Source organism: Chaetodon trifascialis, chromosome 2 (assembly GCF_039877785.1).
Source record: "Chaetodon trifascialis isolate fChaTrf1 chromosome 2, fChaTrf1.hap1, whole genome shotgun sequence".
Taxonomy (NCBI): domain Eukaryota; kingdom Metazoa; phylum Chordata; class Actinopteri; order Chaetodontiformes; family Chaetodontidae; genus Chaetodon; species Chaetodon trifascialis.
Window position 1 is genome coordinate 3,863,972 of NC_092057.1, and position 25,351 is coordinate 3,889,322.

The following is a 25,351-nucleotide window of genomic DNA, read 5'->3' on the forward strand; positions in this document are numbered from 1 at the left end:
CTTTTAGACACTTTCCAACATTATTCTCCCACACGTTTCACAGCGTCATTTGAAAGCATTGAAGCATTTCTGAAAACCAAATTGTGAAAACATCAAACAAATCTTTTACACATACGAACAGACAGACATGCAGGCAAACATTATCAACCGCCAAAATAAAAGCCAGCAGTTCTGCATGAATTTGTGTCCTGTGTGAAAATCACTTCAAGCACCCGCAGAGTGAAATGGAAGCACAGCACGTTTGGACACGACACAGACGAATTATCTGCTGGAAACAGATTTTTCAGGCTGTTCTTACCCCACTTGTCCCACACCTTTTAACGCCCTCCATCCTGCCTCAGTGTTTAACAGGTGATTCCTGTCTGAGCAGCGGAGTAGCCGTCTGAAAGGCAGACCAGTGCAGAGCGCGGCAGGGGGCTGATGGGTTGACCCAGATAGGGGGAGACAGACTTAAAGTTCAACCAGGACACACAGGAGAGCTTTGAGCACAGTGTTATGATGACCACTGCTTCTCTCTCTCTGACACACACAAACCCAGAACCATCGGCTGTGCTCCGCATGTCTCCTTTAAAAACCCCCATCATCCCCAGCGCTGTCACGCTTTCATCTCCAGTTCGTACAACAGCGCACCTAAAAAATGCAGCGTTGAGGATTCGCCTGCTTGCCACTGTAATTGATTTCCTAATGCATATTTCACATTTCAACACATTCAATCAGAAACTCAAAAAAAAAAAAGATGCAAACAACTCCTGCATATTCATTTCCAGACACGGTTTCATTTCCTGAAGACAAAGCCCAAAAATGTGAGAAAGACATCAAAGGTCAGTTTTTAAGTGTATACACATCTGTGCAGACAGAGGGCTACTGTACACATGAACAGAAGGACTGTCTGCAGACGGTCACATGGAGGGTTTTAACACAACTGCTCCCAGTTGTGCTGAAACACCAGCAAGTTAGTGGATGATAACAAAGAGCCCATTAGCCCTACGTTTGATCGAATGATAAAATTAAGTCTGACCCACTTACGGTTCAGCGAGTCTTTGATCTGTGTGATCCATGTGACCCGACGCTTTGACATATGAAGTCAAGAACACATGAACAGTGCTGCTTAAAGGGTGGAAGCACAATGACCTTCCATCTCATAACTGTTTGCAAACAGCAGTTTACGTGAGCGAATAAGCAGCATTTGAGCGAGTTTCATCATATGGTGCAACAACAATCACCTGAAGCTCAATATGAGCAGAACCACTGAGCTTCTGGTGACTGCAGTGCTTCAAATATGGACGCTGCTGCAAAGAAGCTGCAAATTGTAAAACATGGCAGCTCAGAAGGTCTTTACAATCAGCAAAGTTTCATCGTGGACACCCAAGATTAGTGTCACCAATTCAGCATCAAACCAATGTGAAATACGGTCACAATCTGCCCTTCGGTTCCTGAGTGATGGCCAGAGAACCGTCTTTGCAGAACACTTTGTTGTCACTGTGAAGTCGACTTTTGACCTTTTGGATAGAAAATGTCATCACTTCTTTAGTCATAATTAGCGCATGAATTCTTGAGTTATGGAAAAAAATGTGTTGTGTGCGGTCAAGGCAACACCATGACCTTTCATGATCAAAGTCTAATCACTCATCCTTGAGCCCACGTGGACACTTGTCACGTCCTTTCCGAATCACTTTTCACTGACCTCCATGTGAGGGAGAATTCCTGAGAGAATCCGACTGCACGTCACATGTTATGGTGTGGGTCTGCTGTGGTGAAACTACAATGACGGGCCACTACATGTGGGGTGTGGGAAATAGGGTTGCTGAGGGGGCTGCAGCACCCCCCGAAAACCAGGCCTATGAAAACAATCAATTGATAAGAAAGTGAAATGCAGACGCGCAGCTGAGGGAGCGAGTGCTCATGTGGACGAGCGAGAGAGAGGGAGCGTGAGAATATGAACAGAAGTGTCAGCGCGATATAAAAGCTTTCTTTGATCATGGAGCCTAATGTTACTCCACAGTCCTGTGGCTTTCAGTGAAGTGTATGATCTGCGCTTCAGACTGGAGTCTTTGTTAACAGTGACAAACAGCTAGATCCTGGTTCAGGCTTCGCTCGCCTCTGTGACCCGTCTGTGTCCCCCACGCGCCGCATAGTTACAAGCTACGCCGAAACGGTGGCGGGTCACATCTCGAGCCGGCGTCCAGGCTCTCCCTCTTCATCTCATTGATCTCATGCCTTAGCTTCATGTTGTTGACGGTGAAGCTGCTGACATACAGAAAGCTGCAGCATGAAATGTCAAATTAGTCTGATTGTATGGAGGTAATTATGCAACATAAACACGTTCGGCCAAACATCTACTTCTGTACATCATCACTCTTACGTTTCGTTGGCTGAGAGCTGCTCTTGGTTGATTTAGGAGTACCTGCATGCTTTTGGCCTCTTTAGAAAGGGAACACTCTGAAGTTTTATCCCCCGCAGTCAGAATCACTGTAAGTGCTCCTGGCATTGAGTAACTGAAGTTTGAACACCCTGAGGTCAAGTGTTTTTATTTTCCGCCTTTTTTTTTCAGTTTTTTTTTTTTTTTTTGCAAATAGATGCCTACAGAAATCGGCTGGCGACCGGTTCAGGGTGTACCCCGCCTCTCGCCCACTGAAGCTGGGATAGGCTCCAGCCCCCCCACAACCCCGAAAGGATTAGGCGGTATAGAAAATGGATGGATGGATGGATGCCTACAGATGACTACATCTGAGTGTTATTAGCTAGAAAACACAATGGGACCACAGCATGAAGCCTGACCCGAGTCCAAGGTCAAAAAACCTGCTAACGATACCACAGAAAATGAATATTTCACCCTAAATTTTCCTCATTCTTCAAAGGCTATTTTATTATATGATCTAGACAAACAAAAACAACACTATATTTACATTCATGCAATCCATGTGTACGCCATCTATATTCAGAATTTTGGTATCTGTCCTGAACTTTTACGTAATATATCTTTCATACTCTAATCTCCTCAGTTCTTTTGGCTGGTACAGGCTGAGATGTTGATCGTTGTCGTGAACGGCTGAATGGTCCATCACATGAAATGTTGCTGCTGCAAGGAATTGTGGGATGGCATTATCTCCTTTCCTTTATAATAAAGGATGGTCCAGTGTATCCTTTGCTTAAGAAGCTACAAAAGGAAGCACTGAAGCACTTCTCCTTCACATTTAGAGAATCTGAACAGCCCACATCATGGCCGCCACTCAGATACTGTCAGGTCATTTCACTCAGAGAGAAATCTTCAAAAAAATGCTGCACTTGTCAAACGGGTAAAGATGTTTGCATGTGTTTTCTAAGGCTGCTGAGCGCTGAGCTCTCCGCAGAATCCACAAATTTTGGCGCTTCTATTAAAGCACCAGTGTGTGGGATTTGGTGGCATCTAGTGGTGAGGTTGCAGATTGCATATAGGAGAACCTGCTAAGGTGCCCTCTAGAGCCAGTGTTTGGTTTGTCCATTCTGGGCTACTGTAGAAACGCGGCGGTGCAGCAGGGCAGACTCCCGCTGTAGACATAAAAACTCAAAAATACAATATTTCTTATTCTGAGGTGATTTTACACTCATGAAAACATGCCTGCCATCCTCTGCTGCTCCTTTGAAGTGAATACATTTGGCCATTAAATTGTCTTTTTGTAAAATGCTGCCAATGCCAGGCTTTTCCAGCAACATTAATCAATAATAGACACAAATAAATAAACATAAAATTAGAGTCATTATACAATTTTCTTCAAGTAAAAGTCGACTAAAGCCTGCAATCAAATGACCGAACTGGGACTCAAATTAATAAATATTTTTGTCTAAAGACTTAAGTATAAAAAATGAAATGCCACAGTTAAGATTGGCACACAGCCCCCCCATGGCGCACACATCTCAACGAGTCTCTTACAACACACACACACACACACACACACACACACACACACACACACACACACACACACACACACACACACACACACACACACACACACCTAAACTCACAGCAACCAATTACAGTGTGGCTTGGATTCCCATTTGCAATTACCAAGCAGCTTGATCCTGTCAGAAGATTGGATTGATCCCATTTATGTCATTTAGGTCCCTGGAAAGCAAGTATTTAATGAGGAGTAACTGCCACTCATTATGAAATGAGCACACTCATCATGCTTCAAGGTTATTGGGGTTATTGTGCAATAAAAAGCCGAGCTGAGCTCCAGTAAAGCCCAGAATGTTTCTATTAAAAAAACACATTTTGAGAGTATTAATTATAGACACATTATACATCCACTGTACTGCAGATTTTACATGTTTTTTGACTTGTCTTCATTTAAAAACAGCACGTCTTTCACCCTTCTGCTCACAGGAATTATAAACAAACTTTCAGTGGCTGCCAAATTAACATAAGCCACTCGCTGCGAAAAGCTTTAGTCCTTTTATCTAAAGCCAACTTTTGCAATGCATTGTCAAAGTGAACCAAATTTCCTCTTTCTTGCAAGTCTTCACATTAGCACGACGACCAGCCTCTTGTTATGGATTACACTTTTAAAGCAGTCACTGGAAAGAAAAATGAAAGGAAACATTTCGGTTAATTTGAAATAAAATGAACACGAGGCTATAAAGGACGGGGGAGTGTCCCTGAATTGCTTCCTGAATTGGGAAAAGCGGCAGTCATTATTAAATTAATTACTGGCATGAGGCAGGAAGGGAACCTGCAATGACATGAAAGGCCAAATGTTTGTACAGCTTATGAACACCCATCAACCTCCCCGACCTCCACATCCTCATTGTTCACCGTGCTGCCTGAGCCTCACACTACTTCCTGAACTGCCATAATGGAAAGCACTCACGCAGGGCTGGGAACTGTGAGCTGAAACTTATATCACCATATATTTTGTGTATCACAGTAATTATATATGTCAGCATTTTTAATTTTTCCCTGACAGTGCGAGACAGCGATAGTAAATACTGATGCCTGGAGTTATTTTCAGTAAACTGCTGTATTAATATTGTGTACATTACTGTGGTTGTGGAGGCAGACTCATACATGGTGGAAGTTCAGAGCTTATCACAGAGCACAGCTGATGCCGAGTGTGTATCTGTGTGTGTGTGTGTGTGTGTGTGTGTGTGTGTGTGTGTGTGTGTGTGTGTGTGTGTGTGTGCGTGCTCCACTTTCTCACGACAGCTGCTGTACAATTTCAGGATCTTGTTTTGAATGAAATATTTGCAGCTTGGTATTAGAAACCGTGAATCCAATGTTTTCACCAGTACCTCAAAGCCATCTGTCGCCACAGCTTGGAAAACCACCATCTTTCCACACACAGCAGATCATGTGTGAGGTGACCTTTCACTATCCTATAGCTGCACTTACCAACGTAGTTTTTAAAAGGCGTCGCTTGCAGTGCAAACCCACGGAGAATGGAGGTCTACGGAGCATTTTAGCGTCTTTCAGCTAACTGTTCAGAGCTGTTAAACTGTCGCTGTTCACAGCAACCAAAACCAAAAAGAGTGAATGTTAGACTTACAGGTGGACGCAAACGAGACAAGAATGAATGAATGATAATGTTGCTTCGTGTTTCCTGGGTGTGGAAACAGCCTCACAGGGTGATAATACATCAGTAGCCATATTTACATCTCACTGTCGAGCAAATTTGATGCAAACTTTTGAAAAGCCACAAAAAAGAAATGAGAATTCGGTGCATTTCCATCAACTGGTTTGGAGCAAATAAGCTAGAATGCACAGAGCTTAGTATTGTCAGAAGGTGGCAGTATAGGCTACGTTACACCGTAATAAACAGAGGAAGAAGTAGAGGTCGCAAACTGGAACAAAACAAAAACAAAATCAGCTGTTTGCAAAACGACAACAGATCTCAAAGAAGAAACAAAACCGTATGAGAATATCTGGAGGAAGTTTTTCCAGATTTCCATAAACCTTTTCTGATGTATTAATACCTAATAATAAATGTGCTCATAAAAACTGTTGTGCTCCCCCTAGTGGCCAAAAAATCTAATCCTTGTGACATCTGCTTTCACTCCAAGAGCTCCTGGAGTCTGAGCCGGAGTTCATTCCTTGTGCTCACTGTTTCGTTCTGAGGAGATTTACAAGGTTACAGCAGCATTTGTCCTGCACAGTCTGTGGATACTTTCATTTTACTCAAAGTGAAAATATTTTTAGAGGAAGCATCCTGCTTTGAACAAATTCTCTATCTTCACTGAGATTTTCTTTGCATGCAAACGAGCCTTTCCTTTAGCATGAAGAAGAGGAGTTCACTGATGTTCCTCACGCTCCTCAACTGACAATTAAAACCCAAAGTCAATGCAACATCTCCTCCATTGTGCCGGGCATCAGAATGACATGCAAGAGACAGGATTTTATGATAGTCTGAGGTGATGGATGTGTAATGTAATGAGTTTTGTGACTTTCCAAAGCCAACAATCCTTTGTATATTTTGATATATTGTTGCCGTTCCCATGGAAAATTGAGGTCAGACTGGAGCTTTAGCATCTGTGGAGCTTTATTATATATGATTAGTTTGTGCAGCAGTTATTTCCATCATCCTATCTGACCCCAATTGACCTGAAAGAGCTCAATGTAATCTCCTTATACCATAGTTGGGATTCTTTCTGCATTTTCTGAATGTCATCTTTTTCTGTGTTTTCAGACTTACATACCATAATTTTGAGGGCTTTGAACAGATGAGCCGTATTTTATTGCTGTGGTTAACAGCTTATCTTACCATTTTTTTTCCCAGAGTGTCACTCTGAGCATAAGCTTTGGGCGCAGTCTCTAATTTCCTATTTACTGCATGTAACAGCTCTGCTTCAAAGTCACATACAGAGCAGCCAGAATGTTATATTCTCACTAATCCCCACATTAAAACCCCACTATCTTTTTTTTGCATCACTGGTATTTTCCACATTCATGCGTCTCTCAACCTCGCGTCACATCCTGTGCAGCCATTCCCATCTCAATTATGATGACAAGATCAAAAGTTCACTTAAACACAGAGTGCATGTGTGTTCCGTCACACAATCATATGCACATAGAAACTGTATCTGCGTGTGGAAAGAAGCTTCGTGGCCCGACAATAAATACACAGAAAAATAAGCTTGATGTGTAAACACACAGAGCAGCAGCTGGGAGACAGACATCAATCACCCGCCCACGCCTGACATACAAACCCTCTCTCTTCCAGTCTGTGACGACCCACAAATATACATAATATTCTGCAACAATGACATCAACAAGCCGGTGGCAGAGAGGAGGACCCAAACGCGACTAATGCTATCAGGACACATCACTCCTCGCACACTATTCCTATCCGATTCTTTGTTTTTCAGGCCTGGACCCTGATGCTGATGAGCTTTTCATTGTGTTTGTTGTTGTCTGTATTAGGAGCTAAAGCTAAAGGATTTGGGGAAATAAATAAGCAACATGCATAACTAGGGCTGCAACTCATACATATTTTGATTCTAAAATAATCTCGCAATTATTTCTTAAATAAAACAAAGGATTGTTGTGTCAGAAAACATCCCCCGGACGTTCCCAGAGGGACACGAGGGAACGGCAAGGTGAGCCGATTAAAGCAGCTTGCGAGTAAACACAGAAATATGGTATAGAATTAAGCAGAATTAAAATAGTGAGATAAGAAATAACCTCCTAGAAACGGGGAAATGCATTCCTCCAAATATTTTCAATAGACAGATTTAATCCCCCTCCCCCGGTCCCATCCCTGCCACAGCTATCGCTCAGTGGGAAACACTGCTGCTCAGTAACAAACAGAGACAGCGACTCGCCGGTGAACATAGCGGAGCATTGGCAGCCAGACGTTTTCCTCAGGAGAAGCTGAGGAGCTAAAAGTCGGCCGAACGAGATACCAAGTGACCAGAAAAAAGACGCCTAATGAACACTGCTGTGGCTCCATGTCGGTTGGTTGTGTTTACGGGAAAGTTTTCAACTTTATAAGCTGTTTTTTTTGTTGTGTTTACAGCTTGTTGCGCTGCCCCCAAGTGGCCAAAAAATGCATCGACAATAATTCACGTTCTGCTGATTGCTTCAGCGCTAACAGTCAACATAATTCACATCTCAGTCTCACAGAAATGAACACATTTACGACTGAGGGTGTAGATGTGCGTGTCATGCACTCAGGGCCCCAAATTCCAGGCTTAACCCTCAGACGGACACGTCGCACCTCCACCCTTCACCCAAACTCCACCTTAATCATTTCTTACTCTTATTATATTAGTCTAAGCTCAACTACAAAGAAGAGAGGCTCAGTAAAATGACCTCATTCTGCAAAAATGTCCTCAGTCTGAATCTCACTTTGGCCTTAACAGAGACAGACACGCGTGCGCGCACACACACATGCACACACACACACACACACACACACACACACACACACACACACACACACACACACACACACACACACACACTTAACTGGCCTAAAATTACAGCACAGGACAGTAATTTGGACTCTTGACAGGATGATTTAGCTTATGTGGAATTAATGGACACAGATGATGAATGAATGATCAATTACTCATGTTGGATCTAATGATACTGTATTTAAGCCTCTGCACAGAAGAGTTGACAGCGTGTGCTGCATCGCTCTCTGAAGCCTAATTGAATCACAAAAGAAGGGGAGGACAGATTCTCGTATTCTGCCTCCACAATGATTTGACACACAGCTCCCCGAACATTTTTCACCCTCAGCAGGGAAGATGTTCGCATCCTCTGGCAACATCCTCACCCCCTCCCCGAAGGCATATCGCAGACGAAGCATCTCCCCTCAGCAGCTCGTGTAACTTTCCCATCCCAAAAGGACGGTGCGGGCCAAAATCTGCTCTGATGTAACCCTTTAGATGTAACTGAAGTCTGCAATTTGGTTACATCAAATCTGGTTCAGCGGATGTTCAATCTTAACCTCAAACTGGGCAGAACTTTATGCCAGCGTAACACATTCATCTCACTGTTCCAGTCATAATGTGATTATCTCACGGTGTGTGAGAGAGACGTTCTTCATCTTCATGATCGGGTTAAAGAGTATTTACTGGTTCACATCACAAGTTAATAATTCGGTCGTCTGTTTGTACATCAGAGCGGAGCTGAAACCCAATCATTCAAGTCATCTTTAGAGCAAAGATGCCAAACATCCATGATGATTTGGTTCTTCTCTGCTGTATATCAGAATAAATTGGAGGGTTTTTGTGGGCAAAACAATCAATTACAACCCTGATCCCAAAAGAGTTGTGGCAGTCTGCAGAACATAAATAAACCAGAATGCGATCATGTGCTAATCCTCTCTGACATACACTCAATTGAAAACAGTCTAAAGTCAGTATATTTAAAGTTTGGACACATCAGCTTCACTGATTTTTGTAAATATCTGATTATTCTGAATCTGATGCAGCAACATGTTTCAAACAGGTTGGGACAGGAGGAAAGACTGAGGAAGTTCAGGTAAACAGGCTGATTGGCAACAGGCGATAGAGTCATGATTGGGTATGAAAGGGGCGTCCTGGAAAGGCTCAGTCGCTCACGAGCGAGGATGGAGTGACTTCACCACTTTGAGGACACATGATTGGATGAAGGAGATTACTACACAGACTCAGGAACACTTTGTTTGCAAATGGCTGAAATCTGTGTTTATTTACGTTTTACACAGCGTTGTGTAATCAGGGTTGTATCATTATCATCATTAAAATGATGGTTAGTTGAAGACCTACATGTGAGCAGCTCTCCATCCGTCTCTATGTGCTGCGTTCAAGTTCATTAACAAAAAGTGGTGATGCAGTTTTTTTTCTGCATCATAAATCCATCACAAACAAAAACATACAAGGCCAAGTCTCGTAGGGATGGACTCCCTTAGTTATTTTTCTTTTCCAAGCTTCATAAAATCACATCATATCACTGCTACACATCAGTGTTTCCCACATACATGTATTTATTTGTGGCTGCCCACATACTGACTGATTCTCTTCTTTGACTATTTGAAATGGGTAAATCTCATGTCGTCGCAGAGCTGAGCGCAGCACATTGATTCGTCCCACTCGCTCACAAACACACTGAGAACGACCCCGTCTGCGAACAGCCCCTCCTCTTCGTCTGAATCAAAGCGTGATCGTGCACAGGAGGAAGGATTTCAAGCTTCCCCGCAGAGGAGACGTCTGTCTTAATGCATCAGTACAATCAATCCCAAAGGTTAGTATCATGACCACCTCTGCACAAGTTAGCCTATCTCAACGCTCCATCTTGGAGAGCCAACTCTTGGAAAGCACATCAGGAGCCTTGTAAGGAAAACTGTGGACAAACCATCCAGTGTATGGATTTTGGTGCACACCCATTCTTTATGGTACTGGTGCCTGGAGTGTCCAAACGGATGAAAGACTCAGTTATTCAACACACAGTGAAGCAATAGACTGCATATGTTTTATTATTAGTTTGTTTGCCCCTTCGATAAGCAGCCACCGGAAACACAATGTAATTCTGTTGAAAACAGTCACTGCTGCATTTCATTTTCCTACAGCTTCGCTGTGATTGGCCTGGGGAGACTGTTGATAGTCATAAGACTCCTTTGATACACTTGAATTACTATCTTTCCCTTCTCTGGAGGGGAGGTGTTTTTTTTACTTTGCACCACCCGCATGCCTCCAACATCACCATTAGCTGTCAAAAGCAATAATCCATTTCTGGAACTGGAACTAATTAGTTTTGGAAAGACTGTATTTCTCTGTCCAGTCGGATAAAATGTACCAAAAAAGCTTGAATATATTTTCCTTTCTGCCACAGCTAAAGTCTCGACATTAAATGTCCACTGAGTCGGGTTTCTGCTATAAACGATGCATCAGACTCCCAATGTGAAAAGGTTATAAGTGCAGCCAAACCCTGCCCATCAACGCCAGCTCTAATCAGGTTTTACCAGGTAGCTTGCCTACCTTGGTTTGCAGGGAGCCATGTTGCCTGAGCATCATGATAAACCATGTTCTGTTCCTGATGTGGCTGTTTTCATCTGAACAAAATGAAATATTATTTGCCGCTTCTATTTCTGCTGCTTTAGTTTGGACTTGACAGCCTCGAACTCTTCAGCCAGCACAGACTTTAGCTCCAGTGTAAGAAGTGTAGCCGTGACTCTTATCAATGAGATGAGGATTTCAGGTCCACCGCCTGCATTTGGTTATCTGGCTGAGGGGTCACTGCTGCTCCTGATGGATAAAGCACTCAGCAGTGGAGGTTCCTCTAGTAATTTTGTACTTTGGCAAAATGTTTGTCATTGGCGCAACAAAATCAAACCTAAAGTAAAAAAATAACCTTAAACAAAACCTTCAAACCGAGCCTGTGAAAAACAGCCTCCGGCGCCATCAGTTCTGCGTTTAGACTGTATGGTTTCAAAGCCAACAGCTGAAGTAAACAAGCGGTAAACAATCTGGCAAGATAAAGACCGAGATGGTGGACCAAACAGAACTTAAAGATAAGCAAGCTTTTATTCATAACTAAGATGAGCAAATGACCATAAACAAGACCGCAATCAGATAAAATGATGGTTGCTCTGTGTCTGCTGATGTTAAAGTGAGCAGTTAGATGTTAATGTGATTATCTCAGGCACTGCTCTCTGCTGTTCTTCAGTCTTTCTGCCCGAATAATGACCAAAATCCTTTAATACAACTTTAAGTCATTTTGAGCATTGCACAGACCTCGATAGAGGAGCTGATAGCGTCACGGCTAAATGATTGTCGGGAACCAGACAATGCGGGACCGGCTCTAAATGGACGCAAATACTTGAATCCCATCCCTAATGACCTCATACTCAACATGCTGTCATTGTGCACAACCCAGTACGCACCCAGTTTGAAGAAGCAGCAGGGGCACCGGTGTAGGACGCAGTGTTGGGCTAGCTGCTTTCAAAATGTAATTTCTTATATATTACAAGTTACTTTCATGTGATAGTAATGTTATTTTACGGTATTGCCATGCTGTAAAGCACCATTGATGACACTACTTCTAACTGCAGCTGTACAACAAGCATTATATTTGGCTATATATTTGTAATGTTAACGCTATCGCTGCTAATAGCCTCGGCATAACCTGGTCTCACCTTCGCTTCTGACTGCTTTTGAGAGGAATTTTGATGACAAGCTTGAATCTCTGCAGCCGTCTATGCAGGTATCACATTTCAGCCGTGTGTCACAGGAGGAACAGCGACCTGAAGTGATTTTGTCAATAATGTGCGCCTAACAAGAGGCTGATGCACGATAAAAAGAAGTAGGAATAAATATTGCACCAACTTTCTGAAAGCTGGAGCTACAGCGATAGTCAACGTTTCCCTTCATGCCACGCTGGACTGAGTAGGTTGCTGAAGCAGCGTACTGCTGTAGACAGGAGCGGCAGCAAAATGTACTTTAGCCACGCAGAAAAGGCTAACCTAAAATGATCAATATCCATCGAAGCGGATGCTACACTGGGAATGTTTTCAGCGCTTCGCCTTGACGTCAGACAACCGTTCCCATTGCACTACATCTTCTCAACTGCACAGCTTCTGTATTGTCATGCATGCCGTGCACTGTATCACAGGCAAAAATAAAGATGAATGACTGTGACAGCAGCCATTCACTGTGAAGACAAGAGGTTACCTTTACACAGGAGAACATCTCCAGATGGAGCCTGAACAGGCCGAAAGAGAGAGAGAGGGGAAACTTGTGTGGAAAATGCATCTCAGTCTGGTTGTTTCATTTATTTGTTGGCATAATCTCGCCTGATGTTTGGGTGCCGCAGCGCTCTTCATCGAGTGTCTATCTGGCTTATTTGGCCGTGGTTTTACATAATCCTCTGCAGAGAAATGATCACTGGAAAGGTGGAGTTGTCTTACACGGAGTGTTGTTTACGGGAGAGAAAAGGAAACAGCTGTCTGGCGTCGAGGTGAAGCGCGTTGCTCGGCTTCACGCACCAGACGCCATGCTGCCTCTCCAAACTGGGGCGGTGCTGACCGCCATCTACCGTAGATAACACACTTACTGTGGATAAGTGCCTCATGCAGGCCCACTTCAAAAACCCTGAACCACCCCGATAACACTGACTTCTTGTCATTTTTCTGATGTGACCACTTAACTTCCCCTCAACTTGTTATATCTACTTCTACTTAAGTCAGTGAGCCGCAACTCAGCAAGACACAAATGTCTAATCTGCTGTTGGATCACACATAACGCTTTGAGTTAAAATTGGATATTTGTAAGATATTAGGTTGACCGTGACAGCAGAGTCGGCAAAGAGTGTTTTAATAAACGTCGCCCAGCAGCAGCAGCAGCAGCAGCAGCAGCAGCAGCAGCAGCAGCGATATCGTACATATCTACTCACATCTACAATTTTACCACGGTGCAGTATTTTCCATAAAATATATCAGATTATTTCTTCATAATACTACACGCCACGTGAGTTCATATTCTGTGAGAAATCCAGGCTTAGTTCACTGAACAGCATGAACATCTAACTTCCTACTGCATAATTTCCTTTTACTTTTGGACGGCACCCAAAGAACGCTGGAGTGAACCCAACTGAATGTGTCTGAAAGTGTGACAAAATACACTCATTTAGACAATAATCATGGGGAGCGTGTTTATGGGTCATTAAATGAAAGCATACTGTGATGAGGAAATTTCACACACTAAGCTCCTGCTCATTAGAGCGGCGCGTAGGACTCAACTAATTACTTTACAAACGTGACAGGCCACGAAGAATGTGTCATAATCTGCCTCTTGAGAATTAGTGCACACCTCTGCACTATTGACTGTGACTTGTAGTATCAGAAAAAGGCTGTTGAAAAGCTATTTCAGAGTGGCTGCGCTCTCACAGCTCTGCAGGTAAAACAAAGAGCAGGAGTCGCTGACGCGCAGAGGGCCCTTACCAACGCGATCTTTACAGCGCCGTCCGTTATATAAAGTGGATATCGAGTTAAATGATTTTGAAGTGATGCAAAACAGAAACAAAGAGAAACTGATTTAGACTCTGGCTGCATAATAGAGCTCTGATAATGGGAATATTCATTGGTGATTAGACTGAATTAAATGGATGAGTGACTGTTTTCACAAACAAGCAGTTAATGACACGATCGGCTGCTGGATAACAACAAATCATTGCACGGCCATAAGTATTGAATACGTGGGGTGTTGAGTGCTGATGCCTCTAAGCACTTCTGAAGAGCCTCTGAGAATATATCAGCATATTGCTGACCATTTTTAGCTTATTCGTTCTGATCTGTCAGGGCAGATGTTGGCTGATAACGAACGACAGAAAGCGGTTTGGTCACCGAGGAGCATTCAGCGTTTACTTCTCAGCTGTAAAATATCATGCACAGTACATCAGGGCTGCAGCTAACGATTACTTTCATGATTAATCGCCCGATTGTTCAGTCTAGAAAATTGTGAAAAATGCTCATTTTTGCTCAGCAACGAAGAAAAGCTGCAAATCCTGACGTTTAAGAAGTTGGAACCAGCACCTTTTTTGTGTTTTTGCTTGAAAAATGACTAAAACGATGAATTGGTGATTAAATAGTTTGCATGTAATTGTTGTTCATTCCACTAATTGATTAATTGACTAATCACTGTGGCGATACAGCACGTCTTTCACAGTAAACCTGCATTAACAGGTTTTGGCTATAAGCACAACTTCACCTTCAAGGAGATGACATGGCAAACATGTTAGTACACACGTCTTCTGTACACATCCAGATCAACATTAGTATTCATCTGTACCCACTTTACATGAATGTAAGACCAACATTCAGTCACTTTTTTCCCCTGAGGAAAATATCTGCTTCCTTAGCAGCTGTAGATGTTCACTGCGTAGTCATTACTTTCGTCTGTGTGTTGTTCGGCGCTGGGCAGGTGGCAGTGGGTTCATCAGAGGCTTTTCACTGAAAACCACTGCCTGCTGCTGGAAACGACACTAATGAGAGCAGGGAGAGTGAACCGAAGCAGTAAAGCGGCAGGCTGTAAACAAAACTAGAAGTTAAAAGTTGCTGTAAAGCCACGTGAAGCTAACAGGAACTACGTCAGCTGATGAAGCTCTGTGGGCTCATCACCACCGGGGACACCTGAACTGCACACATCTGATCCATCAGCAGGATAAAAATATTGATTGCAGCAGCTTTAATAAGCTAAGCTTTACGTCTTATATTGTTTCAGGCTGCTTCATTTCAAAAGATAAACGTAAGCATTTAAAATCTGCTTCCAATTAAAATGAAAATGAGGAGAACTTCAGTGGTTTAAGGGCTTTAAAGACCTTAAAATGAGTAACATCTTCCATACTTTACTTTTTGTGTCCCTCTGCGATGCGTCATTTCAGTCCACGGCCAATCACACAGAAAGCATTTCTTGCCACTGGTGATCACGTTACTGCGAGGAAATTCAGGATGAATCTCGCCTCATGCGTCCTCGTGTATGTGTGGATGTTCGCGGTCTGTTTCTGCATCGCTCAGGAGATTTCATTCAAACGGCCTCTTTTCGTTTTCTGCTCAGCTAATTCTGACACCTCTGCTCCAAAATTAGTAGCTAACATCAAACAGAAGACCTGTTGTTTTACTATTTTAGACGTGGCTTTGTTTGAACCTTGTTACTAATTCTGTAAAGACAACATGCCTCTCGCTGACCTCCGGATTATAATTAGATCGCCACGTCCTCGTGCCTTTGTAGCTGCTAAAATTGTTGTTTTCATAATGGTGCAGTCATCTGGAGCGCGTAGGTAGAGCAGTGCTGTGATGCGGCGGTGTGCTCAGGCTGAATGGGGCAGTGTTCGTGGGGTTACATCAAATGGCATTCATGTGCCTGCCATAATAATCATCATTACATGCCATTCAGCCGAATCCCCCCCATCGGCTCATAGAGGCATTCTGATTGAGCTGTTTGCTTGTTAGTGCACTGGGTGAGCCGAGCCGCTAATGATTAAATAATAAAACCAGCAGCAGATAAGGGGAAGACGTGGGGCTCGAGGAGGACTGACCGGCCCTGCGTGTTTTTCTTCTTTCCATCAGTTCTTTTTAACAGTCAGACAATCTGACGCATTCACAGCTGGAAGCTGCTGAGTCCGACCACAATCCTCCACTGTTGGCCTCTGAGTAGCAATGGTGGACTAAGTGCTTCATTCAAGGGCACCTTGAACACAGAGGAGAGCGTTTCTCGCTTCCCTGATCTGATTCTCTCAACCGGGATTCAAACTGGCACCCCTCTCATCACCAGCCAGCCTCTCTAACCTCTGAGCCCCCGCCGCCTCGCCTATGAGTGTGTGTAATCAAATAGCTGCCGCTCTACGGTAAGCACTCTACAGTATGCATGTGTTATGCACAGTTCCCCTCGGATGAGCATTAGGTTTTACTTGATCTCACTGCCTTAAGCTTCCCGTGTGCGTCATCCCGAGCTCCTATCAAGCAGAAAGTTTTCACTGTATAATATTGTAAATGATTAAAAATAGCACACGAGGAGGGGGGGTGCTGGAGTGGGAGGGATGGAATCTTAAATGGCTGCAAATATGCTCTCTTGTATGTACTTGTATTTATAGGCTTGCTACGACTTTCTTTTGAAGGGAAAACACTCTCCTCTGTGAGACAGAATGAGAGCAAGACAAAGGGAGCGTGCACGGGGGGTCGCGACGGGGAAGACCAGATGCCAGACGCCCGCTCTCGTTAACCTCGACCACGTCAGGCCGGTCATTGTTTAACACTTATCCAAATAACAAGCTTAATTCATTTTGCCCACTTGGCCATTATATAATCAGGAATCCACAGGGTTTGTGTGATAACCGTCTTATTGCCTGACTGGCTTGATGCAAAGCGCTATTGGCAGAATTCCTCTACAGGTATGCGGCCTGACAACATAACGTCCTTAGAGAACGGTGGGGGTGTTGGATCAGAGTGATGCAAACAGACAGGGTGTCATGGAATATGAAGCCTGGAAGGTCAAATTTAAGTGAAAATAAAATAAAAAAAATTGAGTGTGCGAGGGTGAGTAAGCTTGGGAGGAGGAGGAGGAGGAGTACAAAGAAGGTGGGAGACGGAGATGAGGCGCAGAAGTTGGCGAGGGGAAAGCGAAGCGCTGCAGAATGTGAAACCGGAAAAAGAAACAGAAAGGTGTTTTCTCAGAGGGGAAACCTGGAAAAACACAGCCTGCATTCTTATCACGCTGCAGATGCAAATCACACATACAGAGAGGATCACTGCGGCTTTGTGCGCGCACGTAATCCTGCAAACATGACAAACTCGTGAAGTCTTCTGCAGGCCGAGGCACCTTGTGAGGAGCAGGCGAAGTCGAGCAGGCGCTCGCTGGGTCCATTTTTCTTTCTCAGGTGACCCTGGAAAGAGGCCTGAACCCAGCAGGACAAGGCAGCACCTGCCAACGCTGAAATACTGCTGTCAAACAGTGAAAAACAGGCTGGAGTTTGCAGAGCAATTTTCCCATGATTGTTACTATTAATATTACGAACCCAGTCGCCCACGGCGGAGGCAACAAACTTATATGAGTGAAATGATTGGTCGTCTTTCTGAGAATAAAAGCGTAAGCCTGTCTCTGCGCCCGTGCGTCTGCTTCGTATGAACCTCTCTCTCTATGTGAGGCGGCAGCAAACAAGATGGACAAGTTTGGCAACACAAACAGAGATAGCATCATGCACGCAGTCCCAGCAGCGGGACAACAGCCATGCATGTATCTGCCGCCTAATTAGATCTATGCGTGATCTAATGTTCCAGCTCTAATCCTTACGAGAGCCGAAAAGCCCTCTGACAGGAAATCTGTAAAAAGCAGATATGCGAGTCGGACGTAATTAATGAGAACGTAAGAAGTCTTTTACATGTTTCGGGACACGCAGGAGCGCTGAAAAAAACGCTTAATGCTGACTGCGGGTTATCAGGTGCAAAGAAGCCTTGGGGGACGCTCGCAGGCTCCTTTTTTTCCGTGTCCTGGCTGACAGCAGGGGCATTAACTAATCTATAGCTGGGAGTTAAGTGCCTCATGAGTAAAATAAGGAGATCTTTATCCTCTCCCACTCAATGTTCATTTATTCAGCTTGGGCAAACTATAAATTAATTGCAAAGTCATGACCTGCTGGCTGTTGTGGGTCCCCAATTAGTGCGTGTTTTTCACCCGCTGAGCCCTTTTCTTTCAGTTCTGATACTGTTAAGCTGCTCCGCCGTACCGTGCCGCTCGGATGCTTATCACAGCAATCACCGCAGAAACTGACAAACCCAGCGAGGAGGCCCGACTTCCCCGCCTCGCATATCTGTTAGAGAACAGTAGGAAGGGTTGGACGCCATCAGCCAGATACCGGCCGTGGATGAATAAAGTTGTCTTATTACATTAATGTTTGCATTACCTTTTGTTTTTCTTCGGATTACAGCGACCTCGAGGATAAACGGTATCAAATCCGCAACCAGTATTTCACTCGTGATGAAAAGCACAAAATATGCGACGGCTCTGAGACTGTGTTTATTTTATCATGATCATAATCTGATAGTCTTGGCAGAAAACATGGAGTTGATATAGTCCAGTACCTCTTGTGTCAACTTCAGCCTACAGACGTGCTCTCTAACCTGTGGCCTTTGCAGTTATTAAGGGCCCCTTTCAAAACTTAAGCTCTGAGGCCCACTTGAACTCCTGCAAAGTACTGTTCATACTTCACAGAACAGCTGAATCCGCGTCACACAGGAGAAACTTGACATGGGTTTTATGACATACTAAGATGTGAATGTGTCTAAAAAACTTACTTTTAAGTCTTTTCCTCATTCATTTTTTTAATTTCAAACGTCTAACTGCTGGACGTGCGCTGTCTGTGTGCTTAAGGTTTCCATGCTGGATGACGATCGGTGAAGTCAGAAAATCACGCTCGTACGTGCAACGTGTTTCTGAGCAGCTGCAGAAGTGTTTTTGCTGACTTGCTCAGATTTTTCTGATTTGGTCATTTTTCCTTGATTTTTGTGCTTCTGCCATGAGTAAACAGGCTTCGTAGTGCAATGGTTTCCTTTTTTGTTTGTTTTAATTGTGTTGACTGTTGATGAACGATCAGGGTGTTTTATTTTGAAAAATTACTGGATTCCCTTAACGGTCCTGTGTCTGACTTCCTGTCTGACTCGACCTGCTGTGTGCAGATGGACAGGTCATCTGTCTGAGATACGCCTCTGGGATGCTTCTGAAACGGAGAAGCTACACGCCTGGTGGAGCTGCATGTTTTGTCTAGAATGGCAGCGATCCGCTCCGATGGACGCGTCCTGGATGAACATGAACGTACCGCGTCCGATTTTTCAGAAAATCAATTTTAATGTGACATTTTTTTCTGCAATAGCCATTCAATGTATTTACATTTGGTGAGCAGAACTTTCCATAGCAGTGTTAAGCATTAGTGGCGGAGTCCGCCATCACCACGCTGGATGAGGGATTCACAGGAAACGATGCACGCGTGTAACCGAGCATCACTGTTGATCATCTGCCTCCCTGTTCAGCGTTCGCTCTCTTCGCACTGTGCTACAGATGTGCTTGAAGTTACTGCTAACGAAAACAGAACTTCCTGCTCTGGCTCTTTCACATTAAAAGTTTTCAACTGGCACCAAATCTGGGCTGACATCTTAAGGATTCCAACTTCAGCACAGAGAACCGTCCCCCTTCAGTAAACGGATCCAGATCGAACATCCAGGTGAAGAAACGACAAGCAAAACAGAGCGAAGGGGGACAAACTGTGATGTAACACAGAGTTCTCCATCCTTTGCTTGATGCAGCACATTTTACTAGCTCAACCACAAAACAAAGACTTTGATCCTGATGCGTCGCAGCTGAACTTCCGCTGTTCGTCTGCACTCAGCACTCCAGTCGCTCCGTCGCTGTGGGTGAAACTGAAGCAGTGGGAGCCAGAGAGGGTTCACAAAGAGGTGGCCTTGTCATCAGAGGTGGGAACACATGATACAGACACCCGATATCGATACTGCTGTCAGAGGATACATTATGCAGGGCAGCTCCGCAGTGCCCCCCACCTTTTTAACTGCCCTCTCGGTGTAACCGATTTCATCACATAGACTTTACAGTAACAGGTTTTTGAGCTGGTGTTTGGCATGCAGGGAGCAGAGCTTCAGATAGTTCAGTGGGCAGTAAACACGTTTTAGAAAAGGATGACCTGCAGTGGCCAGGTAAATCAAGAGAAACACCATGAGCAAAGGCAGCGTCAATAAACTTTTTTTATGAAATAAAAGAGTATTTATCCTTAAGAGACTTGGGCACATTCTCTCCTGAAGCGCTGTTCCAGGACGACCCGTCTTTAAGCCCATTGAAGCCCATTGTTCCGCAGTTTAATCACAGTCATGCCATCTGATATGTGCGGCCCTGATGAAGCCTGGTCTAAAGGATTACAGTTTCTCACAAAACAAGTGTTTCAAAAGACTAAATAAAACAGGATGCTCCTAAATCACCATCTACTGTACAGCATCTACAGAAAGGGGTTTGTTTTCTTTTCACAGCCGTCTCCTTATTAAGCTCCGCAGTGCTGAGCCAATTTCCGTTTAGACTCTCCGAACAAAGCCAATGGATATTTAGAAACCTAAAATGTTCATTTTAATTGGAGACACATGCAAATGCCACTTAATTCTGCATTAATGCCTCAAAATATTCATTACACTGAGAGCAATAATACTGTAACAGATAGTGTAATGAACTATCGGAAATAACATTGTGCCGGCTCGCAGCCAAGTCACGCAACGCCGGAAAGGGATAAACTCTGTCACACTCCAAAACAGACGGCCCGCTCCAGCGTGGAGCGCTTCGGTTCATTTTGCAGCAGTGCATCATGGTACCTGTCTGCCATCACTGCCAATGCTCCAGCAGGTAAGTCGGCGTTTAAACTTCCTGAGCCGAGACGGCGTGACACAAATAAGACTGCTCTGGTTTTCCACATACATCTTCCAGAGAACGACACCTCTCTTTTGCTCTCATCCACTAACTCGAGCTGACGGCTCACGAGTGGGACAGAGCATGATGCCATTGTCGCTGGCCGTCAAGCGCTGCTCAGATTTTCCATCTGCCACTGTGCTTAAAAATTCAGACGATAACCCCTTTCCTCACAGCGTGTCCAATCAGCACGCTGTCTTCTTTGACATACCAGATGTGAATATGGATCTGCTTTACATGCAGCAGAGACGTATCGGGCCTTCTATTTGATGCATGTGAAGCATCATCAGCGTTCACACAGTGCTGCCACCAGGTTTGGTTTTCTCTTCTGTTGTCATAAAAAAGCTAACTGAAACCTTCTCATGTTATATTCCATGAGCCGCTCCAGCCAAAATGATCAGTGGCGACCGTCCCGCCTTGGCATCTTTTGTTTCTTCTTCAGCCCAAACTGAACAATTCCTTTATCTACAGCAGAGCAGGTACATTTAAGATGATTTATTGGCACTGAGCTGAGCTCACAGCACTGAATCTGTATCCAGCCATGCAGCTCAAACTGCTCACCATGTGTTGTTGGCTTCACGCTCACTCGCTCACTGGCCATTTCGTGCACTGACGGAGGGCTTGGCCATGCAGAGACAGCAGTGCTGCTCCCTGCAATATGTGGCCGCGGCGCCTGCCAGGTCCTCCACTGAGTATATTTCATTACTCATTATTTAATTTATCCCCTTGTCATTGGACTGCTGTGCAATCTCTAACAGAGCGTAGTTCATGCCAAGAAAATTTAGGCCCACTTGTTTTTTCCGTGGAGGAGGTTCGATCTATTCGACAACAGGAAATTGAAGTCTTTGTGGAGGGAGAACGAGGCATCTAAAGGCCCTCCTGAAAGTTCAGACTGATGCCCGGGCAAAGTCTGCGGCTGCGTCTCAAGCAATCATCTGTGGCATCAAATTCCCACAGATAAGGGCCAGTAAAACAAACGCTGACAGCCGAGCCGTCATCAAAACATTCCAGCACTGATGAAAGTATGAATGGAAAAGTTTTCATATCAATCAATACGTCTGGCAATTTGCATGGAATTTGCAAAAGGCTTTTTGGAAAGGAAATTGTGAGAGCCTTAAGTTAGGCATGCCCGTCTTCAGAACTTGAATGGAAAGTAGCAAATGCGCTTCAAAGGCATGAACTTGAGGAAGCACGTCATCAGGCAACGCAGCGCTCGTTAGTATTCACCCACAGTTTTACAATTAAGCCATTAAGCTGAGGGGTTTTTCATCCGCTCCTTTTGATCCCCCAAACGCTGGACTTCTCCTCAGGATGCTCGGTGGAAATCCAGCGTGGCAAAAAGCAAATTGAATTGTTCAATGATCCGAATAAATAAATGGTATTCGTAGCTGGTGATGCTCAACCCCGTGCAACATTTAAACACTATGCATGCAGATAAAACAAATTAACTACATGCTTGATGAGATGAATGCTGCTGCTGCTGCTGCTGCACTGTGACCTCCTTACATGTGATTAGCCATAATTAAGGGAGGAACTTCAAAGATGCAGTTTCCTAAAGTTCTCTCTCCTCTTGTCCCACATGTTGTCCCACAAGTTAACATGTTAACACAGAGAGGTTTGTCTGTTTGTCTCAAAGCTGCATCAAAGCAGTCAAATCCAGGACAGGTGTTTCAGAGCTGCATGTGAGCTTTTATCAAATGCTTATCAGGAGTCTCAGGATGAGCCAATCATATCCTTTACAGGCCCTGATAATCCTTAATATTCCTCACTGGGGCTTCGCTTCACATGATGGAAATCTGCTCTGACCTTAACATTTCTGCGGTGACTGAAACAGTAATGTCAGGAGTGTATTTAGCAAATCAGCCCGCTACAGCCTGCAAACGATGACAGCCATGATATGTGCGGGAGCCTCCTGGGCTTCTCTCAGCGGCTCTCTGTCCTCCGACGATTAAATTATGAGCGTTTTACCACCATCACTGTACAAGACAAACACCGCTGTGTCAATGTTGTCCAAACGCGCGGGGCGCGCAATTTAATCCGCAGCCCTTATCCTAATTAAATTCACGGCGAAGTGGTGTGTATATTTAAAACACACACACGGTGCAAGTTTCACCATCGACTTGCTAATACATTAAGAAAACCCTCAGTCGTTATCGTTATTGAATTAAATCTCCAGGCTGGCATCAATCATGGCAAAGCACGGGAAGCATTATTCCAGCGGCGCGGGATGAGCGCCGGGCTTTCCCCGGGACTTCAGACTGGGTCAATAATTGCTATAGTGTTTCTGCTCGCTTTGCCCTCCTCTGAGCCTGCTTAGCTGACTGCAGGTCAGTGAAATTATGTCTGCTTCAAAAGTAGGCTATAGCAAGTGGAGGTCGATCTGAACTGCCCATTACAATCAGCCGCTGCGCTGAAGCGCAGGAAGGATCATCTGCCTCAATTTCAGGAGAAATATATCTGCGGCGGTATTAAAGTCATAAATCAGAGAGAAACAATTTAAAAAATACAATAATAACCTCCCTGATCAGGCTGTGTTCACATCGCGGGCACGGGCTGCTTCGTGGTGGCTCGGATTTCTAAAGACCGGCTCGCTGAGAAAGATGGACGAGCGTCAAAAATGACCCAAAGAAAATGTTTCAAACCACGGAGCGCACGCACGGGACAGCACGCGGCCGCGTTTTAATTCACAAAACCGCGTCTGGCTAGACCTCCGCGAGCCTGTTGTCGCTTTAAAAACATGACATGACTTTTTGTTTTGTTTTGGAGTTTTCCATCGCGCGCTGTCGCCACGCGCGCACGCACGCACCTCTCCCCGGCTTGGACTCACCTGCGTTCCGGAGCTTCTTGTTCCGATACACGGAGAAGATGACCAAGAGGTTGCCCAGGATGTCAACGATGATGGTGAAGATGAGGAAGCACCCCAAAGTTGTGGTAACCCACGGCGGGCGGCTCAGGACGTCGTCACCGGCTTCTGGCGAGGAGCTGTTCAGGTGAGACCCATTTATAACCATTGTACACAGTCGCCGAACTTTCTCAACGGAGCCAAATTCAACGCGCCGTGCCTCCCCGCGCGTCCTAAAGCCTGGGTTTCGGAGACGCCGGTGGTGGGTTTCTACAGCCTCCCGCGGCTTTCATCCTCATCCTCTCCACGCGCGCTTCTGCTCCTCTTCGTCCCCCCGCGCGGACTGGCCCCGGCTGCCGAGGACCCGCTCCGGTAGTCTTCCCCTCTCTCTGGTGTCACTTGTGCGCCCGTGTGCCATTCACTTTGTCGGTACGCATGTGTGACACGAAGCCGCAACTTCAAACCCCGGCAGCATGTGATCAAACAGTCCGGAGAGGAGCGGTTTTATTTCGAGGGGGAAACACTGACGCCCGGTGGCCGACAGGTGGAACTGCAGCCTCACGGCGCGGGGAGCGTCCCACTTCTTTCCATTTAGCGGAGGCGCGTTCATTCATGGCTTCGCGGTCGCTCGCTTTGCTTTATTTCAGCAGCCCATTCATTATGATTTTGAAGAGTCATTCATGTTTTCTCGTGTTCGTGTTTCAGGGGAAAGGCTGCACACACGCGAGGGCTGAAAGGCGACGTGAAACGGTCTTATTTAGCCAACACGAAGGCAAGAAAAGGCTGCTGGTTGAAGGCGATTCACCCTTTAAATCATCTCCATTTAAATTTCACACATTGAACTTTGTCCACCTTTGCGCATATATTTCCACTGAGTCTGCCTGGTGGATATTTAACGCATGTTTCTCTGCACATCGTTCACTCTGTGGAGGACACACAGAATTAGAATTAAGCGCTGTTGAATCCGCCGTGAAGAACCACTGAAACACTCACAACAGGCTTTTGTTTGAGCATCCTTGACAATGGGCTGAGTTTGTGCACAAAGACTGGCCATTATGCTATTGTTAGTTAATGATGTTCACAATAAATGGGTCACCCGCCCCCCATCACACACACACACACACACACACACACACACACACACACACACACACACACACACACACACTTCTGCAGCCTATTGAGCTGTCTCAGAAAATGACAGTTTCATAACAACAGGTGAAAACTGTCATTTAAGGGTTTAAATGAATCTGCAGTTTTGAGGATATGTAAAAAAAAATATCAGGTTTGAGTAAAAACTTTAATCTGTCTGTCTTTGCGTCCGTGTGACAGAACAGCAGCCCACCACCATCAAGTCAATCCCCCCGTTCTTACAGCGTGTTTTATTATGATATGGCCAGCAATTTTAGCTTGTTCCTTATTAACAATAAACTACCAGTTTGTTATTTGCCTTGCACCCCCTTTAACCCTTTTCATGGATTTTCTGAGACCTCTTCACTCATTTCTCATTATTTTTACTTGCATATTGGTGCATTTTGTGAAAATGTGGCCTTGTTCTAGTTTGTTTCTCCCGATAACTTATCGACACACCGACTAATC

At 44.7% G+C, this 25,351-nt stretch overlaps 1 protein-coding gene across 1 annotated transcript in view; it reads right to left on the reverse strand.

Moving 5' to 3' along the window:
* Positions 1-24,229, reverse strand: part of mtnr1aa (melatonin receptor 1A a) — a 36,327-nt gene extending 12,098 nt beyond the window's left edge. Inside the window, exon 1 of the mRNA XM_070988531.1 lies at positions 23,738-24,229. Coding sequence (XP_070844632.1) covers positions 23,738-23,921 — 184 coding nt within the window. The 5' untranslated portion in view covers positions 23,922-24,229. The remainder of the gene's footprint in view (positions 1-23,737) is intronic.
* Between the last annotated feature and the right edge of the window lie 1,122 nt (positions 24,230-25,351).